This window comes from Pseudophryne corroboree, chromosome 3, assembly GCF_028390025.1.
Source record: "Pseudophryne corroboree isolate aPseCor3 chromosome 3, aPseCor3.hap2, whole genome shotgun sequence".
NCBI classification, from domain to species: Eukaryota; Metazoa; Chordata; class Amphibia; order Anura; family Myobatrachidae; genus Pseudophryne; species Pseudophryne corroboree.
Genome location: NC_086446.1, coordinates 35,629,140 through 35,651,643, shown reverse-complemented (window position 1 = coordinate 35,651,643; position 22,504 = coordinate 35,629,140). Strand labels below are relative to the sequence as shown.

The 22,504-nt window shown below is 46.3% G+C and overlaps 1 protein-coding gene across 1 annotated transcript in view; it reads right to left on the bottom strand.

Moving 5' to 3' along the window:
* Positions 1–3,624: 3,624 nt before the first annotated feature.
* Positions 3,625–22,504, bottom strand: part of LOC135057115 (oocyte zinc finger protein XlCOF7.1-like) — a 101,646-nt gene continuing 82,766 nt past the window's right edge. Inside the window, exons 9-13 of the mRNA XM_063963014.1 lie at positions 16,300–16,440; positions 13,656–13,734; positions 13,442–13,539; positions 6,945–7,770; positions 3,625–6,374 (exon numbers count right to left, since the gene is read on the bottom strand). Coding sequence (XP_063819084.1) covers positions 5,137–6,374; positions 6,945–7,770; positions 13,442–13,539; positions 13,656–13,734; positions 16,300–16,440 — 2,382 coding nt within the window. The 3' untranslated portion in view covers positions 3,625–5,136. The remainder of the gene's footprint in view (positions 6,375–6,944; positions 7,771–13,441; positions 13,540–13,655; positions 13,735–16,299; positions 16,441–22,504) is intronic.

Below are 22,504 nucleotides of genomic sequence, written 5' to 3'. Positions count from 1 at the left end.
CTGCCAGGCTGTTTACCAACCAGCCCCGTTCTAGCCACATAACACCCATCCTCTTCTCCCTTCACTGGCTGCATTTTAGATGGCGAATCATCTTCAAGATTGGCTTACTGAGTTTCAAAGCATTACATGACCAGGGCCCAAGGTACCTGAAACAGCTTCTGTCCCCATACTGCCCCACTCGATTACTTCGATCTGTAGATGAAAATACCAGGCATGGTTAAAGTCTAAAGACTCTGTTCCATACTACACTGAAGCAATATCACTCATTTTACAAGCTTGGAGACCAGTGTTCCCAGAAAACACCCAGCTCATACAACATGTAGATGATCAACTGCTAGCCACAAGCACAGAAGACCAATGTAAACAAGAGAATGTATCCCTGTTAAAATTTCTGGAAGAACAAAACTGCAGAGCTTCCAAGGGAAAGCTTCAACTATGCCAGCAGAGGGTCATCTTCCTTGGTCACTGTATCTCACAAGGAGCCAGACACCTTACTGAAGAAAGGAAACTGCTTATTCTACAAACCAAAATACCAAAGACTATTAAACAGACCAGATCATTTCTAGGTCTTGTCGGCTACTGCAGAGAGTGGATACCACATGCTTCTATCTACATGGAAACACCTAAGTTCTGTATGACAGCACAAAGAAAGATGCTCCAATCTACACCACAGAACAAGTTGAAGAAGCAGTTCAGAACCTCAAGGCTGCCATAGCATCTCCACCAGCATTGGGTCTGCCAGACTACACCAAGCATTTACTCTTTATTGCCATGAAGAAAGAGACCATGCACTTGGAGTCATCACACAGATGCATGGAAGCAAGCAACGCCCAGTGGCTTATATTTCAAGCAAACTGGACATTATCCAAGGAGCACCCACCTGTATCAGCTCAGTTGCAGCCACAACAGTCCTCAAACAGAAATGCAGACATTGTGCTTAATCATGAACTGATCATTTAGGTACCACATGCGGTGACTGAAATATTACAGCAAGCCAGAACCAAGCACTTATCAGCTGCAAGACTCACCAAGTATGAAGTAGCTCTACTAAGTTCCACAAATGTCACCATTAAGAGATGCACCACCCTCAACCCAGCAACTCTACTACCGGCCCTATTGCAGGAAAAAGCAGCAGAGTGTGAATCTCTAGATTCAAAAAGAGGGAGAAGAGGGACATATATCTCTAGCAACGGTACCCAGAGTAACCAGGATGATGAAGACCATGTGAACTATGGGAATGCAGAGAGTGATGAAAATATTCACAATAAAATTTTTCCCCATGACTGCATGGCTCTGATGGAACAAGAGACTCAACCACTACCTCATGTCACAGACACAGCCCTTCCTGATGCCCAGCACAATCTCAATGTGGATGGATCAAGATACTATGATAATGGAACCCCATATACAGGGTATGCTGTTACAACAGAGACTGATATCATCGAATCAGGAAGTTTACCAGCACAGATATCAGCACAAGCTGCAGAACGAATAGCTCTCACTAAGACTCTGGAGTAGGCAGAAAACACAACAGCTAATATATATACAGACTTCAGATATGATTGGGGAATTACACAAGATTATGGCCAGATTTGGAAAAGCAGAGACTTCAAGACAGTTACAGGAAAACAGATACAACATGCAGATCTGATAAAGAAACTATTTGAAGCTCTGGACAAGCCAACCAAAGTAGCCATCATAAAAATCCAAGCACACACTAAGAACCAAACTACAGAAACAAGAGGAAATAATTTGGCAGATGCTGAAGCAAAGAGGGCAGCCAAGAACTCTGACAGATCAGAAGTACAAGTAATGCTAGCTGAAAGTGAAACTCAGAACCCAGTACACATGGCTGATCTACAACAACTAATCTTCTTCCAGAATCAAGCAGGCCCCTTAGAAAAAGCCACATGGCAAAGAAGGGAAGCCATACAATACCAAGATACAAGACTCTGGAAGACTGAAGATAAGACACGTTTGCCAAGAGTACTATACCCAGCTACGTGCCAAGTAAGCCATGGAATTACCCATGCAGAAAAAGACCAAATAACAAGACAAATCAACCAAAGATGGATAGCTCCATGATTCCAAGGGGCAGCAGACAAGCATACACAAGCATGTTGGATATGTGGAATTTCAAATCCAGGAAGTAGAACCAAGACTCCAGCAGGAGCCATTCCAAAAGCCAATATGCCATTCCAGAGACTACAGATAGACTATATTCAGATGCCAACTCATGGCCCTTTCCAGTTTGTACTGGTTTGTGTCGACACCTTCTCAAAATGGGTGGATGCCTGGCCAGTAGCCAAAGCCACAACACAGAATACAGCAAAGAAAATATTGACTGAAATAGTATGTAGGTATGGAGAACCAGAAGTGATTGAATCAGATAGAGGAAGTCACTTCACAGGAGCAGTCATGACCCATGTCATGGAAGACTTGGGCATACAGCAGGCCTTCCACACTACTTACCGTCCGGAAGCGAGCGGACTAGTGGAGAGAACGAACTATAGCATCAAGGCAAAGATCATGAAGGCAATGCAAGACACTGGGAAGGGATGGGTTGACTGCCTTTGGCACTATTTAGTCTTAGAACCACACCTAACAAAAAGTCAGGATATTCACCATATGCAATCTTGTTTGGTAGTATACCTAAGATAGGATGTTATTATCCACAGGAATTGCAGGAGGGGGAGAGTTGACTTTTGTACCCATCACATTTGAGGAATGGGCAGAATTTAGAGGGGACTACACAGATGAAGTATTATTTAAGGCAAGATCAGATCGATATGTAAACCAGAAACCCCCTAAGTTGCTAGCACATCTAGTTGACCCAGATGTATCTTTTTGCACTGAATTTAGAAAAAGGGAAAGTGTGGTCGACCATAGACGGGTTCAACACTATCCCTCAAACATCTACCTGGGGACATTTTACCCTTGTGCTACGGCCCCATTCCGAGTGGGAGGTGTAAAGGGGGATACAAAGCCAGGAGAAGCTCCATACCCCATAACATTTACAACCAATAAGGGGACACCAATGATAAACATTGGAGTCTGGCCAGGGCCAGAATTCCCTAACTGGATAAATGAGACAGGAAGTAGCCCTGCTCAGTTAGTAGTACATGGATATATCAGAGTAGCGCTGGAGAACCTAAGAAGAATGTGGGATCATATACCACCATGGCTTCCAAAAGATTTGTATTTTCTGTGTGGAAAATATGCCTATAAGTGGCTCAACTATGGTGATTATGGAAATTTCACCCTAGGACGCATAGTACCATCAACAAGAGCAATAGATCATGAGGAACTGAAAGAAATTATTAGAAACCTAGAAGGTCAAGTGGGAAAATATAGTCCTATGCACAGGACTAGGAGAGAGGTAAAGCAGGCAGGGAGAAATGCAAAGAAACTAATCTATGCACCCTGGCATGAGAGAATGGGATTTTTGGACCTATTTGGGTCAAACTCATATTATAGAGTTGAATCTCTTGCAGGACTCTTGGATGACATTACTGAAATTTATGACAGTACCTTCAGATATGTAGGAAAAGAACTCTAAGAAATAAAAAAAAAGAAGTTACAATACAGGCTTTTGTTGGATTACTTAACAGCACAGACAGGAGGTTATTGCATGACATTGTACACACAGACAGGAAACCTGTGTTGTACATTTATTACCAATGAAACAGACAATGCTCAAGAAGTAGTGGAAAAACATGTACAAGAGATAGAAGATGCAAAGCTGACCTATGCCAACAAACATAATATCCCTGACTCTCTAGAGGGTGAATGGGGTTGGCTGTCATGGCTGAATCCAGTTTCATGGTTCAGTGGAATTAAAGGATGGATTGTAGGAAAACTAATGTTTTTGTTGAAAGCTATTGGAATTGCAATTATATTATATTTGTGTTTTAAGATACTGCTTTGTTGTTTTTCAGTCTGCCAGAAACGAGTAAGGAAAGCTTTGGAAGCTTCCAAATATAAGTCATTACAGAAGAGTCTGGCAAGGAAAGTCCAACAACAGTCTGCCCTAATGGATATGAATCAGAGGTCTACCAACCAAAGCCAAGAGAAGCACCAACCCTGTGACAGATAGGGTGTAGCTACCTACCTGTAGGGAGATAGGTAACCACTAGTATCATTAGAGTAGACTGTTGCATAGACTTGTTAGGAATGTACCAGATAATCCTGTGATGTTTGATTTATTATAAAAGGAGGGAAATTATAGATTAATGTTTAGTTACCATGTTGTTATAATAATGCAAAGGCCATTTCTTTATGAAATAGATGTGCTTGAATAAGGTTTGATCATATTCCAATCCTTACTATATGATAAGTGTAACTGTAAGTTGAAAAGCCTGCACTCTGAGTTTCACAAATAGCCAGCAAACTTGTCTTTACCATGTTTGTTCATAAGGACAGAAGGACAGCTGTATGCAGCTCATAGAACAAATTGAGAATAATAAATAGACTGTTGATAAGGAAAACTGGCTGAGAAGAGAAGAAACTAGGAGTGTATGATGTAATTGTGCTATGAATTAACTGTACACTGTACATTGACTGTTACCAAAAATGTAAAGAACATATGTTACACTGAACAGTTGTTGTGTGTGCCCCCACCTTTGGGAACAGTAATGTGAGCTGACCATCCATGACCAGTGTGTAATGTATGTCTTATATATATGTTGCTGTAGCACAGTAAAAATCAGAAGACTTATGAGACATGACTCGTGTGTGTGTGTGTGTGTGTCTTATTGAGTTTTCTCGTAATACATTGCTACCTGATATCCACAAGTAACATGATGATTGAAGGACGTTCTTAAGTGACCAGACCATGCTACTGAGCAAAGCGCTATCAGGGCATAGAGGGGAGGAGCCAGTCCACACTCTGAAGAAGTGCCAAGGCTCGCATCCATTAGATCAGAGGGCTGTATCTGAGTACACAGCATTGGATCATCATCGCGACTCGAGATGGTAGCAAACCTTGGTCAGTCTGCGCAAACCAAAGCTTACTTAGACTGGCTATCAGATCCAGTCAGCAGGGTCCAGGAAGTCTGCATCCAATGACACAGACTTGTATGGAAACCATTAGGTTTGCATTCAAACCCGAATCAGGCCCTCACTATATGGAAATGGTTACATACCTTTGTGACTTCTCTCATGTTTAACAAGACTTGATTTCTGTGTAAAACATTTCCCACACTCAGGACATGGATATGGCTTCTCACCCGTGTGAATTCTCTGATGTGCAACAAGACCTGATTTGTATGCAAAAAGCTTCCCACACTCAGGACATGGAAACGGCCTCTCACCCGTGTGACTTCTCTGATGTCTAACAAGATTTGATTTCACCATAAAACGCTTCCCACACTCAGAGCATGGAAATGGCCTCTCACCTGTGTGACTTCTCTCATGTATAACAAGGTCTAATTTCATAGGAAAACATTTCCCACATTCAGAGCATGGAAACGGCCTCTCACCTGTGTGAATTCTCTCATGTCTACCTAGGTCTGATCTCAGAGAAAAACTTTTTCCACACTCAGAGCACGGAAATGGCCTCTCCCCTGTGTGACTTCTCTCATGTATTACAAGATCTGATTTATGTATAAAACGTTTCCCACACTCAGGACAAGAAAATGGACTCTCACCTGTGTGACTTATCTGATGTCTAACAAGAGCTGATTTCCATGTAAAACATTTCTCACACTCAGGACAAGGAAATGGTTTCTCACCTGTGTGACATCTCTGATGTCTAACAAGAGTTGATTTTAGTGTAAAAGATTTTCCACACTCGGGACATGGAAATGGACTCTCACCTGTGTGTCTTCTCTCATGTGAAACAAGATGTGATTTCTGTTTAAAACATTTCCCACACTCAGGACATGGAAACGGTTTCTCGCCTGTGTGAATTCTCTTATGTGTAACAAGATTTGACTTCAGTGTAAAACATTTCCCGCACTTTGGACATGGAAATGGTTTCTCGCCTGTGTGAATTCTCTTATGTGTAACAAGATTTGACTTCAGTGTAAAACATTTCCCACACTTTGGACATGGAAATAGACTCTCATCTGTGTGACTTCTCTGATGTCTAACAAATAGTGACTGATGTACAAATTTTTTACCACATTCAGAGCAGGTAAAGACTAAATCACCTGTAAGACCAGCACAATGTGTATCAATAATTGAGCTATCGGGAAAACATTCCCCATGATCAGAGGGATCAGATGATATATCAGCACTGTGAGGTACAGGATGTATATTTAGAGTCATGGGGAAGTCTATTGGAGAAGCCTGTGTGATGTTATCTTGTATTTTAATATCTGGAAACAAAATGAGATCTCCCTCCGAAGTCTTCCAGCTTGTGCCTCCATCTGCTGGAAAATTAAGACAAAAGATTTTTGTTACCTTGAGGAGCAAATTATCATACTATTAGTGAGATCAAGACGTTCAGTTGTTTTATTTCAATTTCCCAACTACAGGTTATTACAGTTATAGATGTACATACAGTAAATAGGACTCTATTGCTTCACAGATAAAACATTGGCTTAAAATAGAGCTGGATCCATCTGATAATTTTGTTAGCTACAACACTTGTCCTAGTGGCCTCTGAGAAAGCCCAGGCTATGACCTAAGGAGTTTTCCCCATACGTGGAAAGTAATAATACAGCAGACCTCTCACACACTAATATAGATCTATATGTATCAGTGTCCAACTATTACAGTGCGGGTGAGTAGTGTGTGTGTTAGTTATGTGATACCGCTATTAGTTATGTAGAGGGGGCATCATCTTCATAGGTCCCATGTGTCTCACAAATGGTGCCCCACAAGCTGATGGTGATCCCATAGTGGTGCAGACATTCCTACTATGCGGTATCAGCATCACTTTTCTCTTGGTAGGAAGCAGCAAAACTAAATCTGTTCTGTAACAAGTGTTTATTACTCACCTGTGCTGATATCTGTAGGGATTTCCTCCTCCTTACACTTCTGATCTCCCCTCACATACGTCTCTTCTTCTCCCTCTATATCTTCTGCCTTCATATCAGTCACATACGTCTCTTCTTTTCCCTCTGTATCTTCTGCCTTCATATCAGTCACATACGTCTCTTCTTCTCCCTCTATATCTTCTGCCTTCATATCAGTCACATACGTCTCTTCTTCTCCCTCTATATCTTCTGCCTTCATATCAGTCACATACGTCTCTTCTCCCTCTATATCTTCTGCCTTCATATCAGTCACATACGTCTCTTCTTCTCCCTCTGTATCATCTGCCCTCATATCAGTCACATACGTCTCTTCTTTTCCCTCTGTATCTTCTGCCTTCATATCAGTCACATACGTCTCTTCTTCTCCCTCTGTATCATCTGCCCTCATATCAGTCACATACGTCTCTTCTTTTCCCTCTGTATCTTCTGCCTTCATATCAGTCACATACGTCTCTTCTTCTCCCTCTATATCTTCTGCCTTCATATCAGTCACATACGTCTCTTCTTCTCCCTCTATATCTTCTGCCTTCATATCAGTCACATATGTCTCTTCTCCCTCTATATCTTCTGCCTTCATATCAGTCACATACGTCTCTTCTTCTCCCTCTGTATCATCTGCCCTCATATCAGTCACATACGTCTCTTCTTTTCCCTCTGTATCTTCTGCCTTCATATCAGTCACATACGTCTCTTCTTCTCCCTCTGTATCATCTGCCCTCATATCAGTCACATATGTATCTTCTTCTTTCTCTGTATCTTCTATCTTAAAATAAGTAATATACTTATCCTAATACAAAAAAAACAAGATTTTAAACCTACCGGTAAATCTTTTTCTTCTAGTCCGTAGAGGATGCTGGGGACTCCGTAAGGACCATGGAGTATAGACGGGCTCCGCAGGAGACATGGGCACCTAAAAGAACTTTCTAGTATGGTGTGCACTGGCTCCTCCTTCTATGCCCCTCCTCCAGACCTCAGTTAGAGAGCTGTGCCCAGAGTAGATGGACAACACGAGGAAAGGATTTTGTTAATCTAAGGGCAAGATTCATACCAGCCCACACCAATCATACCATATAACCTGGAATACACATAACCAGTTAACAGTATGAACAAACTACAGCCACGGTCCAAGACCGAGTCTAACTGTAACATAACCCTTATGTAAGCAATAACTATATACAAGCCTTGCAGATTTTCCACACTGGCACGGGCGCCCAGCATTCTCTACGGACTAGGAGAAAAAGATTTACCGGCAGGTTTAAAATCTTATTTTCTCTTACGTCCTAGAGGATGCTGGGGACTCCGTAAGGACCATGGGGATTATACCAAAGCTCCCAGTCGGGCGGGAGAGTGCGGATGACTCTGCAGCACCGACTGAGCAAATGCTAGGTCCTCATCAGCCAGGGTATCAAACTTGTAGAATTTAGCAAAAGTGTTTGACCCGGACCAAGTTGCTGCTCGGCAAAGCTGTAATGCCGAGACGCCTCGGGCAGCCGCCCAAGAAGAGCCCACCTTCCTAGTGGAATGGGCCTTTACTGAATGCGGTAATGGCAATCCAGCCGTAACATAAGCCTGCTGAATCATGTTACAGATCCAGCGAGCAATAGTCTGCTTCGAAGCAGGCGCGCCAATCTTGTTGGCAGCATACAGAACAAACAATGCATCCGTTTTCCTAATCCTAGCCGTCCTGGCTACATACATTTTTAAGGCCCTGACAACATCCAGGGACATGGAATCCTCCAAATCACTTCTAGCCACAGGCACCACAATAGGTTGGTTCATATGAAATGAAGACACCACCTTGGGTAAAAATTGAGGACGAGTCCTCAATTCCGCTCTATCTACGTGAAAAATCAAGTAAGGGCTCTTGTAAGACAAGGCCGCCAATTCTGACACATGCCTTGCAGATGCCAAGGCTAACAACATGACCACCTTCCAGGTGAAAAATTTAAACTCCACCGTTTTAAGGGGTTCAAACCAGTGTGATTTAAGGAACTGCAACACCATGTTCAGGTCCCATGGTGCCACCGGGGGCACAAAAGGAGGCTGGATGTGTAGTACTCCTTTTACAAATGTCTGGACTTCTGGGAGAGAAGCCAATTCCTTCTGAAAGAATATTGACAAGGCCGAAATCTGTACTTTAACAGAGCCTAACTTTAGGCCCATATCCACTCCTGTCTGTAGGAAGTGGAGAAAACGACCCAGATGGAAATCTTCCGTAGGAGCATTCTTGGTTTCACACCAAGAGACATTTTTCCGCCAGATACGGTGATAATGTTTTACCGTCACCTCCTTCCTAGCCTTTATTAGAGTAGGTATGACCTCCTCCGGAATACCCTTCTCCGCTAGGTTCCGGCGTACAACCGCCATGCCGTCAAACGTAACTGCGGTAAGTCTTGGAACATGCAGGGCCCCTGCTGTAACAGGTCTTCCCTTAGAGAAAGAGGCCAGGGATGGTGTTACCAGAGCGTCTACTGCTATTTCCTGAGGGTCCCGGGACCTGGCACAATACCTCTGAAGCCTCTTGTTGAGGCGTGACGCCATCATGTCTACTTGAGGAACTGCCCAGAGATCAGTTATCTCTGCAAAGACTTCTTGATGAAGTCTCCACTCTCCTGGATGGAGATCATGTCTGCTGAGGAAGTCTGCTTCCCAGTTGTCCACTCCCAGAATGAAGACAGCTGACAGAGCGCTTACGTGATTTTCCGCCCAGCGAAGAATCCTGGTGGCTTCCGCCATCGCGACTCTGCTTCTTGTCCCGCCTTGGCGGTTCACATGAGCTACTGCTGTGACATTGTCTGATTGAATCAGAACCGGTAGGTTGCGAAGAAGAATCTCCGCTTGTCGAAGGCCATTGTATATGGCCCTTAGCTCCAACACGTTGATGTGTAGACAGGCCTCCTGGTCTGACCATAGTCCCTGAAAATGTCTTCCTTGGGTGACTGCTCCCCATCCTCGGAGGCTCGCGTCCGTGGTTACCAGGATCCAGTCCTGAATGCCAACCTGCGACCCTCTAGAAGGTGAGCACTTTGCAGCCACCATAGAAGAGACACCGTGGCCCTGGGGTACAGTGTTATTTTTGGATGTAATTGTAGATGGGACACGGACCATTTGTCCAGAAGATCCCATTGAAACGTCCTTGCATGGAACCTGCTGAAGGGAATGGCCTCGTAAGTTGCCACCATTTTCCCCAGAACCCGAGTGCATTAATGAGCTGACACTCTTTTCGGCATCAGTAGTTCTCAGACCATGTTCTGGAGGTCCTGGACTTTTTCCAACGGGAGGAAATCTTTCTTTTGTTCCGTGTCCAGTATCATGCCAAGGAAGGCTAGTCGAGTTGTTGGAACCAACCGTGACTTTGGTAGATTGAGAATCCACCCATGTTGCTGAAGAACTCTCTGAGAGAGTGCCACGTTCTCCAGTAATTGCTCTCTTGATCTCGCTTTTATCAGGAGATCGTCCAAGTATGGGATAATTGTGACTCCTCGCTTGCGCAGGATCACCATAATTTCCGCCATTATCTTGGTGAAAATCCTCGGGGCCGTGGACAGCTCAAACGGTAACGTCTGAAACTGGTAATGACAATCCTGTACCGCGAATCTCAGGTACTCCTGATGAGAGGGATATATGGGGACATGAAGGTAAGCATCCTTTATGTCCAGTGACACCATAAAATCTCCCCCTTCCAGGCAGGCTATCACCGCTCGGGGCGATTCCAATATTTTCAGGTACAGGTTCAGGGATTTTAGGTTTAAAATGGGCCTGACCGAACCATTCGGCTTTGGGACCACAAATAGGGTTGAATAATACCATTTCCCCTGTTGGCTCAGGGGAACCCTGATAATCACTCGCTGTTGACACAGCGTTTGAATTGCAGCTAGCACTACTTCCCGCTCTGGAGTAGAAACTGGTAAGGCCGACTTGAAAAATCGGCGTGGGGGCACCTCTTCGAATTCCAGCTTGTAGCCCTGGGAGACTATTTCTATCACCCAAGGGTCCTAGTCTGACTGAACCCAGACTTGGCTGAATAGTCGAAGGCGTGCCCCCACACGTGTGGACTCCCGCAGGGGAGCCCCAGCATCATGTGGTGGACTTAGCGGAAGCCGGGGAGGACTTCCGCTCTTGGGAACCAGCCTCAGCAGGTGTCCTCTTGCCTCTACCCTTACCTCTGGCGAGGAAAGAGGAGCCCCGACCTCTTCTGGATCTATGCGACCGAAAGGACTGCATCTGATATTGTGGGGGTTTCTTTTGCTGTTGGGGAACAAAAGGTAAAAAGGTCGACTTACCCGCGGTAGCTGTAGAGATCAGGTCCGCGAGGCCGTCCCCAAACAAAACATCACCTTTGTAAGGTAAAACCTCCATATGCCTTTTTGAGTCTGCATCCCCCGTCCATTGGCGTATCCACAAGGTTCTTCTTGCCGAAGTAGCCATAGCAGTGGCTCTTGAACCCAGTAAACCAATGTCTCTATGAGCGTCACTTATATATAAGACTGCGTCCTTAATATGAGCTAATGTTAACAAAATTGTATCCCTATCTAAGGTATCAAGGTCAGCTGACAGGGTATCTGTCCAAGCTGCTACTGCACTACATACCCATGCCGACGCAATTGCCGGTCTAAGCAAAGTACCAGTATAAGTGTAGATAGACTTTAGTGTAGTCTCTTGCCTGCGGTCTGCAGGGTCCTTGAGGGCCGCTGTGTCAGGGGACGGTAGCGCCACCTTCTTGGAAAGGCGTGTTAAGGCTTTGTCCACTGTGGGAGAGGATTCTCAACATACCCTGTCCTGTGTAGGGAACGGGTACGCCATAAGAACCCTTTTGGGAATCTGCAGTTTCCCAAGCTTTTTCACAGAACTCATTAATTTCATGGGAAGGAGTAAAGTTTATAACATGTTTCTTTCCCTTAAACATGTGTATCCTCGTGTCGGGCACCGAGGGCTCATCAGTGATAAGTAACACATCTTTTATTGCAATAATCATGCACTGAATACTTTTTGTCACCCTGGGGTGCAACCTTGCTTCATCATAGTCGACACTTATCCCTTATTTGTGAGAAGGGACGTTTCTGAGACCCCGACGGTTCCTGTGAGTCGGCACAATCTGTAGATTGATTACCTGCCGACGCTCTGGACTCTGCTTTCTCCAGTCTTTCATGCAGTGAAGCTACACTAGCATTTAACATATGCCACATATTCATGCAATCCACTCATCTGTTCCACCTCCTCTTTGGATAAGCCTTCCGTTTCAGACATGCCGACATACACGTACCGACGCCCCCCACACAGACTGGGATATAACTATATGGGGACAATTACCCAAAGAAGGCCCTTTGGAGAGACAGAGAGAGAGTTTGCCAGCACACACCAGCGCCAACTGACCCAGGGAAAAAAACCCAGATAGCGCTTTACATATAAATGTATACAGAATTCCCCACTCACTGCGCTTTAAATATGTGCCCCCCTCTCTTATTTTCAGCCCTCTGATGCTCAGCAGAGGAGAGTCCGGGGAGCCAGCGTTCTCTGCAGCCTCTGTGGAGAAAATGGCGCTGGTTAGTGTTGAGGGATCAAGCTCCGCCCCCTCGCGCGGCGGGCTTCGGTCCCGCTCGAGATTTTGAAAAAAATGGTGGGGATTCGTAGTTTACTGCCCCGCAGCCTAACTACATGCTTCTTGCCTAAAAATGAGGTTTATTGCTGCCCAGGGTGGCCCCCCCCCCTCCCCGCGCCCTGCACCCATCAGTGCCATGTGTGTGTGTAAATGTGGGAGCAATGGCGCGCAGCTACCTGCTGCGCGCTTACCTCATGTAGATCTGAAGTCTTCTGCCGCCTGACGTCTTCTTATGTCTGACATACTCACCCGGCTTCTTTTTTCGGCATCTGTGAGGAGGATGGCGGCGCGGCTCCGGGACGAACCCCAGGGTGAGACCTGTGTTCCAACTCCCTCTGGAGTTAATGGTGTCCAGTAGCCTAAGAAGCAGAGCCCTTAACTCTTAAGAAGTGGGTCTGCTTCTCTCCCCTCAGTCCCACGATGCAGGGAGCCTGTTGCCAGCAGAGCTTCCTGAAAATAAAAAACCTAACAAAATTATTTTTACAGAAAACTCAGGAGAGCTCCCTGTAATGCACCCTAACTCCTCTGGGCACAAGATCTAACTGAGGTCTGGAGGAGGGGCATAGAGGGAGGAGCCAGTGCACACCATACTAGAAAGTTATTTTAGGTGCCCATGTCTCCTGCGCAGCCCGTCTATACCCCATGGTCCTTACAGAGTCCCCAGCATCCTCTAGGACGTAAGAGATGTTTATAAAATAACATCTTACTAATAACGGTCATTGAGTTAAGAAGTAGAATATCACTGTGTAAGACACACACAGACGCATTACACATCATATAGTGACAGTCACGTTGGTACTTATTGAGACCAGGGGCCATATGTAATGAATGTATTGGTAGGACCCTAAATCCCACCTACCTGATCCTCCTGTGGGATCCTGGGATTCTCCTCTGTACAGTCCTGGGAATACAGAGGACGGGGACATCTCTCTGGGGTATCTCTGTTACTGGGTCCATCTGTAGGATACACACAGTGACTGAGTACAGTGTATATATGTGATTATCAGGTGATGTGTATATAGGGGGCCCCATACCTGCTCTCCCCTGTACAATACAGGATAGTCTCCTCTTACCCAGTGATGTGAGGGGCCGGTGATTCTCCATCATCACGTCCTTGTACAGACCCCTGTGTTCCTCTATATACTCCCCCTCCTGCATGGAGACATAGACAGTGACATCCTGACACCTTATAGGCACCTGACACACACAATGATACAGTCATCACCCAGACTCATCCCCTGGTGTTACTGTATAATGTCCCATTCCCAGCAGTCACCTCTCCAGTCATCACCCAGACACATCCCCTGGTGTTACTGTATAATGCCCCATTCCCAGCAGTCACCTCTCCAGTCATCACCCAGACACATCCCCTGGTGTTACTGTATAATGTCCCATTCCCAGCAGTCACCTCTCCAGTCATCACCCAGACACGCCCCCTGGTGTTACTGTATAGTGTCCCATCCCAGCAGTCACCACTCCAGTCATCACCCAGACACATCCCCTGGTGTTACTGTATAATGTCCCATTCCCAGCAGTCACCACTCCAGTCATCACCCAGACACATCCCCTGGTGTTACTGTATAATGTCCCATTCCCAGCAGTCACCTCTCCTGTCATCACCCAGACACATCCCCTGGTGTTACTGCATAATGTCCCATTCCAAGCAGTCACCTCTCCAGTCATCCCCCGGACATGTTCCCTGGTGTTACTGTATAATGTCCCATTACCAGCAGTCACCTCTCCAGTCATCACCCAGACACGTCCCCTGGTGTTACTGTATAATGTCCCATTCCCAGCAGTCACCTCTCCAGTCATCACCCAGACACATCCCCTGGTGTTACTGTATAATGCCCCATTCCCAGCAGTCACCTCTCCAGTCATCACCCAGACACATCCCCTGGTGTTACTGTATAATGTTCCATTCCCAGCAGTCACCTCTCCAGTCATCACCCAGACACGTCCCCTGGTGTTACTGTATAATGTCCCATTACCAGCAGTCACCTCTCCAGTCATCACCCAGACACATCCCCTGGTGTTACTGTATAATGCCCTATTCCCAGCAGTCACCTCTCCAGTCATCACCCAGACACGTCCCCTGGTGTTACTGTATAATGCCCCATTCCCAGCAGTCACCTCTCCAGTCATCACCCAGACACATCCCCTGGTGTTACTGTATAATGCCCCATTCCCAGCAGTCACCTCTCCAGTCATCACCCAAACACGTCCCCTGGTGTTACTGTATAATGTCCCATTCCCAGCAGTCACCTCTCCAGACATCACCCAGACACATCCCCTGGTGTTACTGTATAATGTCCCATTCCCAGCAGTCACCTCTCCAGTCATCACCCAGACACATCCCCTGGTGTTACTGTATAATGTCCCATTCCCAGCAGTCACCTCTCCAGTCATCACCCAGACACATCCCCTGGTGTTACTGTATAATGTCCCATTCCCAGCAGTCACCTCTCCAGTCATCACCCAGACACATCCCCTGGTGTTACTGTATAATGTCCCATTCCCAGCAGTCACCTCTCCAGACATCACCCAGACACATCCCCTGGTGTTACTGTATAACGTCCCATTCCCAGCAGTCACTTCTCCAGTCATCACCCAGACACGTCCCCTGGTGTTACTGTATAACGTCCCATTCCCAGCAGTCACCTCTCCAGTCATCACCCAGACACGTCCCCTGGTGTTACTGTATAATGCCCCATTCCCAGCAGTCACCTCTCCAGTCATCACCCAGACACATCCCCTGGTGTTACTGTATAATGTCCCATTCCCAGCAGTCACCTCTCCAGTCATCACCCAGACACATCCCCTGGTGTTACTGTATAATGTCCCATTCCCAGCAGTCACCTCTCCAGTCATCACCCAGACACATCCCCTGGTGTTACTGTATAATGTCCCATTCCCAGCAGTCACCTCTCCAGTCATCACCCAGACACATTCCCTGGTGTTACTGTATAATGTCCCATTCCCAGCAGTCACCTCTCCAGTCATCACCCAGACACATCCCCTGGTGTTACTGTATAATATCCCATTCCCAGCAGTCACCTCTCCAGTCATCACCCAGACACATCCCCTGGTGTTACTGTATAATGCCCCATTCCCAGCAGTCACCTCTCCAGTCATCACCCAGACACATCCCCTGGTGTTACTGTATAACGTCCCATTCCCAGCAGTCACCTCTCCAGTCATCACCCAGACACGTCCCCTGGTGTTACTGTATAATGCCCCATTCCCAGCAGTCACCTCTCCAGTCATCACCCAGACACATCCCCTGGTGTTACTGTATAATGTCCCATTCCCAGCAGTCACCTCTCCAGTCATCACCCAGACACATCCCCTGGTGTTACTGTATAATGTCCCATTCCCAGCAGTCACCTCTCCAGTCATCACCCAGACACATCCCCTGGTGTTACTGTATAATGTCCCATTCCCAGCAGTCACCTCTCCAGCCATCACCCAGACACATCCCCTGGTGTTACTGTATAATGTCCCATTCCCAGCAGTCACCTCTCCAGTCATCACCCAGACACGTCCCCTGGTGTTACTGTATAATGCCCCATTCCCAGCAGTCACCTCTCCAGTCATCACCCAGACACATCCCCTGGTGTTACTGTATAATGCCCCATTCCCAGCAGTCACCTCTCCAGTCATCACCCAGACACATCCCCTGGTGTTACTGTATAATATCCCATTCCCAGCAGTCACCTCTCCAGTCAGCAGGTGAATGATCTTGTTGGTGAGTTCCAGGATCCTCTGGTCATTGTGCCTCTCATGTATCAGTGAATGAGGTGGAGGCATCATGATGGAGGCACAGCTGGGGGGAGACTTCTTCACTACTGTATAATCCTGAGTATTTAGACAACAAAGAAAAATTAATTAAAAGTATTTATTCAGGATCCATAGGGATACCATGGGGTTGTAGGAGGTAGAGGACTGGGCACCAAACAGTTAAAGCTTTCAGCTCCCAGAATGCACTAGTCCCTCTCCCCTATACATCACCCCCAGCCAGAGGCCTAGTCAGTATTCCGCATAACCTAGTCTTGCAGCCGCTCTTCCATCCTCACGCCTTGGCCATCTCTGCCTTGCTTACTTCCCAGGCCATCTTCTGCTTGTATGTACCTCATGTCACCTGTCTGTCTCCCTCTCCCCCTAGATTGCAAGCTCCTAAGAGCAGGGCCCTCTTCCCTCCTGTTCTCACAGCCCTCTTCTCTTGAACTTCAATTACAGCTCTCTCCTACTCAGCGCCTGTCTATACCTGCATTTCCTCCTGTTCGTGACTGTTCATCTCTTCCAATGGCTGCCCGTCCCATGTAGTATGCTGATTACTCCTTTCATTCCTCACATCTTGGCTGTATTGTGTACTCAGAACTGTGGTGCCCATTGTTACCTGTGCTCTGTTTTAGTTTTCTGTGATGTTTTTTTTATTTTTTTTCAGGGGGGGAATTGTTTTATCTCCATAGTTCATAAACAGTCCCTAGAAGTACAGTTCTAAAATATGTATGTATATATATATTGCACAAAATGGTAAGCTGCTCAATCAGATTGTGATATCACTCAGGTGCTAAAAGGGAGGGGTAATTCTGTGTAGGAAAAAACAATGTGTTCCCCAATGCACACCGAGTGAAAAATATTACTACATAATAGTCAGATAATACGGAGATCTTAGTTGCGTATATCTGCAGATATAGGGTTAAGCCCCCAGGCCGATCGACAAGGCTTCTCCGTCACTGGGGGTCCCTAATACTAAGCCTTGTCGATCGGCCTGGGGGCTTAACCCTATATCTGCAGGTATACGCAACTAAGATCTCCGTATTATCTGACTATTATGTAGTAATATTTTTCACTCGGTGTGCATTGGGGAACACATTGTTTTTTCATATACATATATGTGTGTGTATGTGTGTAGCAACACAACCCCTTGCAGTTTTCAATATTCATTTTTATTATTTTGTATTTAAACAAAAAGTAAATGGGAATTAGGGTACAGAATAGAAAAGAGGGGGGAAGGGGTGGGGGTACACAAACGATTCCACATGTACAGAATTGTGTAGAGCACATTAAGAAAATCTACAAACAACAAAACCATATGGAGATGAATCCATCAAATAGCAGTTATGGGACCGTTTATCAGCTAAGTTTCTATGCGTTGTGTATGACATCTGGGGGACGACTATGCCAGCAGTTAGTCCACGAAAGCCAACGGAGAAGGGGGAGTTTTCTGTGATGTTAAGTTCTGTATACCCTGTATTGTTCTACTGTGTGTTTTATGTACGTTACTGCAAAACACTTGTGGTGCCTTAGAAATACACTGTAATAATATTTGTTTGGTGCCGGCAGGAGCCAGTGCACCTTTAGAAAATAAGATTTTACTTACCGATAAATCTATTTCTCATAGTCCGTAGTGGATGCTGGGACTCCGTAAGGACCATGGGGAATAGCGGCTCCGCAGGAGACAGGGCACAAAATAAAAGCTTAAGTATCAGGTGGTGTGCACTGGCTCCTCCCCCTATGACCCTCCTCCAAGCCTCAGTTAGGTACTGTGCCCGGACGAGCGTACACAATAAGGAAGGATCTTGAATCCCGGGTAAGACTCATACCAGCCACACCAATCACACCGTACAACTCGTGATCTGAACCCAGTTAACAGTATGATAAATGCAAAGGAGCCTCTGAAAAGATGGCTCAACAATAATAACCCAAATTTTTTTTTTTTTGTAACAATAACTATATACAAGTATTGCAGACAATCCGCACTAGGGATGGGCGCCCAGCATCCACTACGGACTATGAGAAATAGATTTATCGGTAAGTAAAATCTTATTTTCTCTAACGTCCTAAGTGGATGCTGGGACTCCGTAAGGACCATGGGGATTATACCAAAGCTCCCAAACGGACGGGAGAGTGCGGATGACTCTGCAGCACCGAATGAGAGAACTCCAGGTCCTCCTCAGCCAGAGTATCAAATTTGTAGAATTTAGCAAACGTGTTTGCCCCTGACCAAGTAGCTGCTCGGCAAAGTTGTAAAGCCGAGACCCCTCGGGCAGCCGCCCAAGATGAGCCCACTTTCCTTGTGGAATGGGCTTTTACTGATTTTGGCTGTGGCAATCCTGCCACGGAATGTGCAAGCTGAATTGTACTACAAATCCAACGAGCAATCGTCTGCTTTGAAGCAGGAGCACCCAGCTTGTTGGGTGCATACAGGATAAACAGCGAGTCAGATTTTCTGACTCCAGCCGTCCTGGAAACATATATTTTCAAGGCCCTGACAACGTCAAGCAACTTAGAGTCCTCTAAGTCCCTAGTAGCCGCAGGTACCACAATAGGTTGGTTCATGTGAAATGCAGAAACCACCTTAGGTAGAAATTGAGGACGAGTCCTCAATTCCGCCCTGTCAGAATGAAAAATTAAGTAAGGGCTTTTACATGATAAAGCCGCCAATTCTGACACACGCCTGGCTGAAGCCAAGGCTAACAGCATCGACACCTTCCACGTGAGATATTTTAAATCTACCGTAGACAATGGTTCAAACCAATGTGATTTTAGAAAACTCAACACAACATTGAGATCCCAAGGTGCCACTGGAGGCACAAAAGGAGGCTGTATGTGCAGCACCCCTTTCACAAATGTCTGAACTTCAGGTACTGAAGCCAGTTCTTTCTGGAAGAATATCGACAAGGCCGAAATTTGAACCTTAATGGACCCTAATTTTAGGCCCATAGACAGTCCTGTTTGCAGGAAATGCAAGAAACGACCCAGTTGAAATTCCTCTGTAGGGGCCTTCTTGGCCTCACACCACGCAACATATTTACGCCAAATGCGGTGATAATGTCTTGCGGTTACTTCCTTCCTGGCTTTGACCAGGGTAGGGATGACTTCTTCTGGAATGCCCTTTTCCTTTAGGATCCGGCGTTCAACCGCCATGCCGTCAAACGCAGCCGCGGTAAGTCTTGGAACAGACAAGGCCCCTGCAGTAGCAGGTCCTTTCTTAGAGGTAGAGGCCACGGTTCGTCCGTGAGCATCTCTTGAAGTTCCGGGTACCAAGACCTTCTTGGCCAATCCGGAACCACGAGTATAGTTCTTACTCCTCTCCTTCTTATGATTCTCAATACTTTTGGTATGAGAGGCAGAGGAGGGAACACATACACTGACTGGTACACCCACGGCGTTACCAGAGCATCCACTGCTATTGCCTGAGGGTCCCTTGACCTGGCGCAATATCTGTCCAGTTTTTTGTTTAGACGTGACGCCATCATGTCCACCTTTGGTTTTTCCCAACGGTTTACAATTTGGTGGAAGACTTCTGGGTGAAGTCCCCACTCTCCCGGGTGAAGGTCGTGTCTGCTGAGGAAGTCTGCTTCCCAGTTGTCCACTCCCGGAATGAACACTGCTGACAGTGCTATCACATGATTTTCCGCCCAGCGAAGAATCCTTGCAGTTTCTGCCATTGCCCTCCTGCTTCTCGTGCCGCCCTGTCTGTTTACGTGGGCGACTGACGTGATGTTGTCCGATTGGATCAACACCGCCTGACCCTGAAGCAGAGGTTTTGCTTGATTTAAGGCATTGTAAATGGCCCTTAGCTCTAGAATGTTTATATGAAGAGATGTTTCCATGCTTGACCACAAGCCCTGGAAATTCCTTCCCTGTGTGACTGCTCCCCAGCCTCTCAGGCTGGCATCCGTGGTTACCAGGATCCAATCCTGAATGCCAAATCTGCGGCCCTCTAGTAGATGAGCACTCTGCAGCCACCACAGGAGAGACACCCTTGTCCTTGTTGACAGGGTTATCCGCTGATGCATCTGAAGATGCGATCCGGACCATTTGTCCAGTAGATCCCATTGAAACGTTCTTGCATGGAATCTTCCAAATGGAATCGCTTCGTAAGAAGCCACCATTTTTCCCAGGACCCTCGTGCACTGATGTACGGAGACCTGACCTGGTTTTAGGAGGTTCCTGACTAGCTCGGATAACTCCCTGGCCTTCTCCTCCGGGAGAAACACCTTCTTCTGGACTGTGTCCAGAATCATTCCTAGGAACAGTAGACGTGTCGTTGGAATCAGCTGCGATTTTGGAATATTTAGAATCCACCCGTGCTGACGTAGCACTACCTGAGATAGTGCCACTCCAACTTCTAACTGTTCCTTGGTTCTTGCCCTTATCAGGAGATCGTCCAAGTAAGGGATAATTAAGATGCCTTTTCTTCGTAGAAGAATCATCATTTCGGCCATTACCTTGGTAAAGACCCGAGGCGCCGTGGACAATCCAAACGGCAGCGTCTGAAACTGATAATGACAGTTTTGTACTACAAACCTGAGGTACCCTTGGTGAGAAGGGTATATTGGGACGTGAAGATAAGCATCTTTGATGTCCAGAGACACCATATAGTCCCCTTCTTCCAGGTTCGCTATCACTGCTCTGAGTGATTCCATCTTGAATTTGAACCTTTTTATGTAAGTGTTCAAAGATTTTAGATTTAAGATTGGTCTCACCGAGCCGTCCGGCTTCGGTACCACAAATAGTGTGGAATAATACCCCTTCCCCTGTTGTAAGAGGGGTACCTTGATTATCACCTGCTGGGAGTACAGCTTGTGAATGGCTTCCAGAACTGCCTCCCTTTCGGAGGGAGACTTTGGTAAAGCAGACTTCAGGAACCGATGAGGAGGAAACGCCTCGAATTCCAGTTTGTACCCCTGTGATACTACCTGTAGAATCCAGGGATCCACTTGCGAGTGAGCCCACTGCGCGTTGAAATTCTTGAGACGGGCCCCCACCGTGTCTGAGTCTGCTCGTAAAGCCCCAGCGTCATGCTGAAGACTTGGCAGAAGCAGGGGAGGGCTTCTGCTCCTGGGAAGCGGCTGCATGGTGCAGTCTTTTTCCTCTTCCTCTGCCCTTGGGCAGAAAGGAGTGGCCTTTTGCTCGCTTGTACTTATGGGAACGAAAGGACTGAGTTTGAAAAGATTGTGTCTTTTTCTGATGTGAAGTAACCTGGGGTAAAAAGGTGGATTTTCCAGCCGTTGCCGTGGCCACCAGGTCTGTTAGACCAGCCCCAAATAACTCCTCCCCCTTATACGGCAATACTTCCATGTGCCGTTTGGAATCTGCATCCCCTGACCACTGTCGCGTCCATAATGCTCTTCTGGCAGAGATGGACATTGCACTTACTCTTGATGCCAGGGTACAAATATCCCTTTGCGCATCACGCATATATAGCAATGCATCCTTTAAATGCTCTATAGTTAACAAAATATTGTCCCTATCCAGGGTATCAATATTCTCAGTCAGGGAATCCGCCCATGCGACTCCAGCACTGCACATCCAGGCTGATGCGATTGCTGGCCGCAGTATAACACCAGTATGTGTGTATATACTTTTTAGGATATTTTCCAGCCTCCTATCAGCTGGTTCTTTGAGGGTGGCCGTATCAGGGGACGGTAACGCCACTTGTTTAGATAAACGTGTGAGCGCCTTATCTACCCTAGGGGGTGTTTCCCACCGCGCCCTAACCTCTGGCGGGAAAGGGTATAGTGCTAATAATTTATTAGAGATTAGCTGTTTTTTATCGGGGGAAACCCACGCTTTATCACACACCTCATTTATTTCATCAGACTCAGGAAAAACTATTGGCAGTTTTTTCACACCCCACATAATACCCGCCTTTGTGGTACTTGTAGTGTCAGAAAGGTTCAAAGCCTCTTTCATTGCCGTGATCATGTAACGTGTGGCCCTACTGGACATTACGTTTGTCTCGTCACCGTCGACACTAGACTCAGTATCTGTATCTGGATCCGTGTCGACCCACTGAGGTAGCGGCCGTTTTAGGGCCCCTGACGGTGTCTGAGACGCCTGAACAGGCACTAATTGATTAGCCGGCTTTCTCATGTCGTCAACAGTTTTTTGCAAATTGCTGACATTA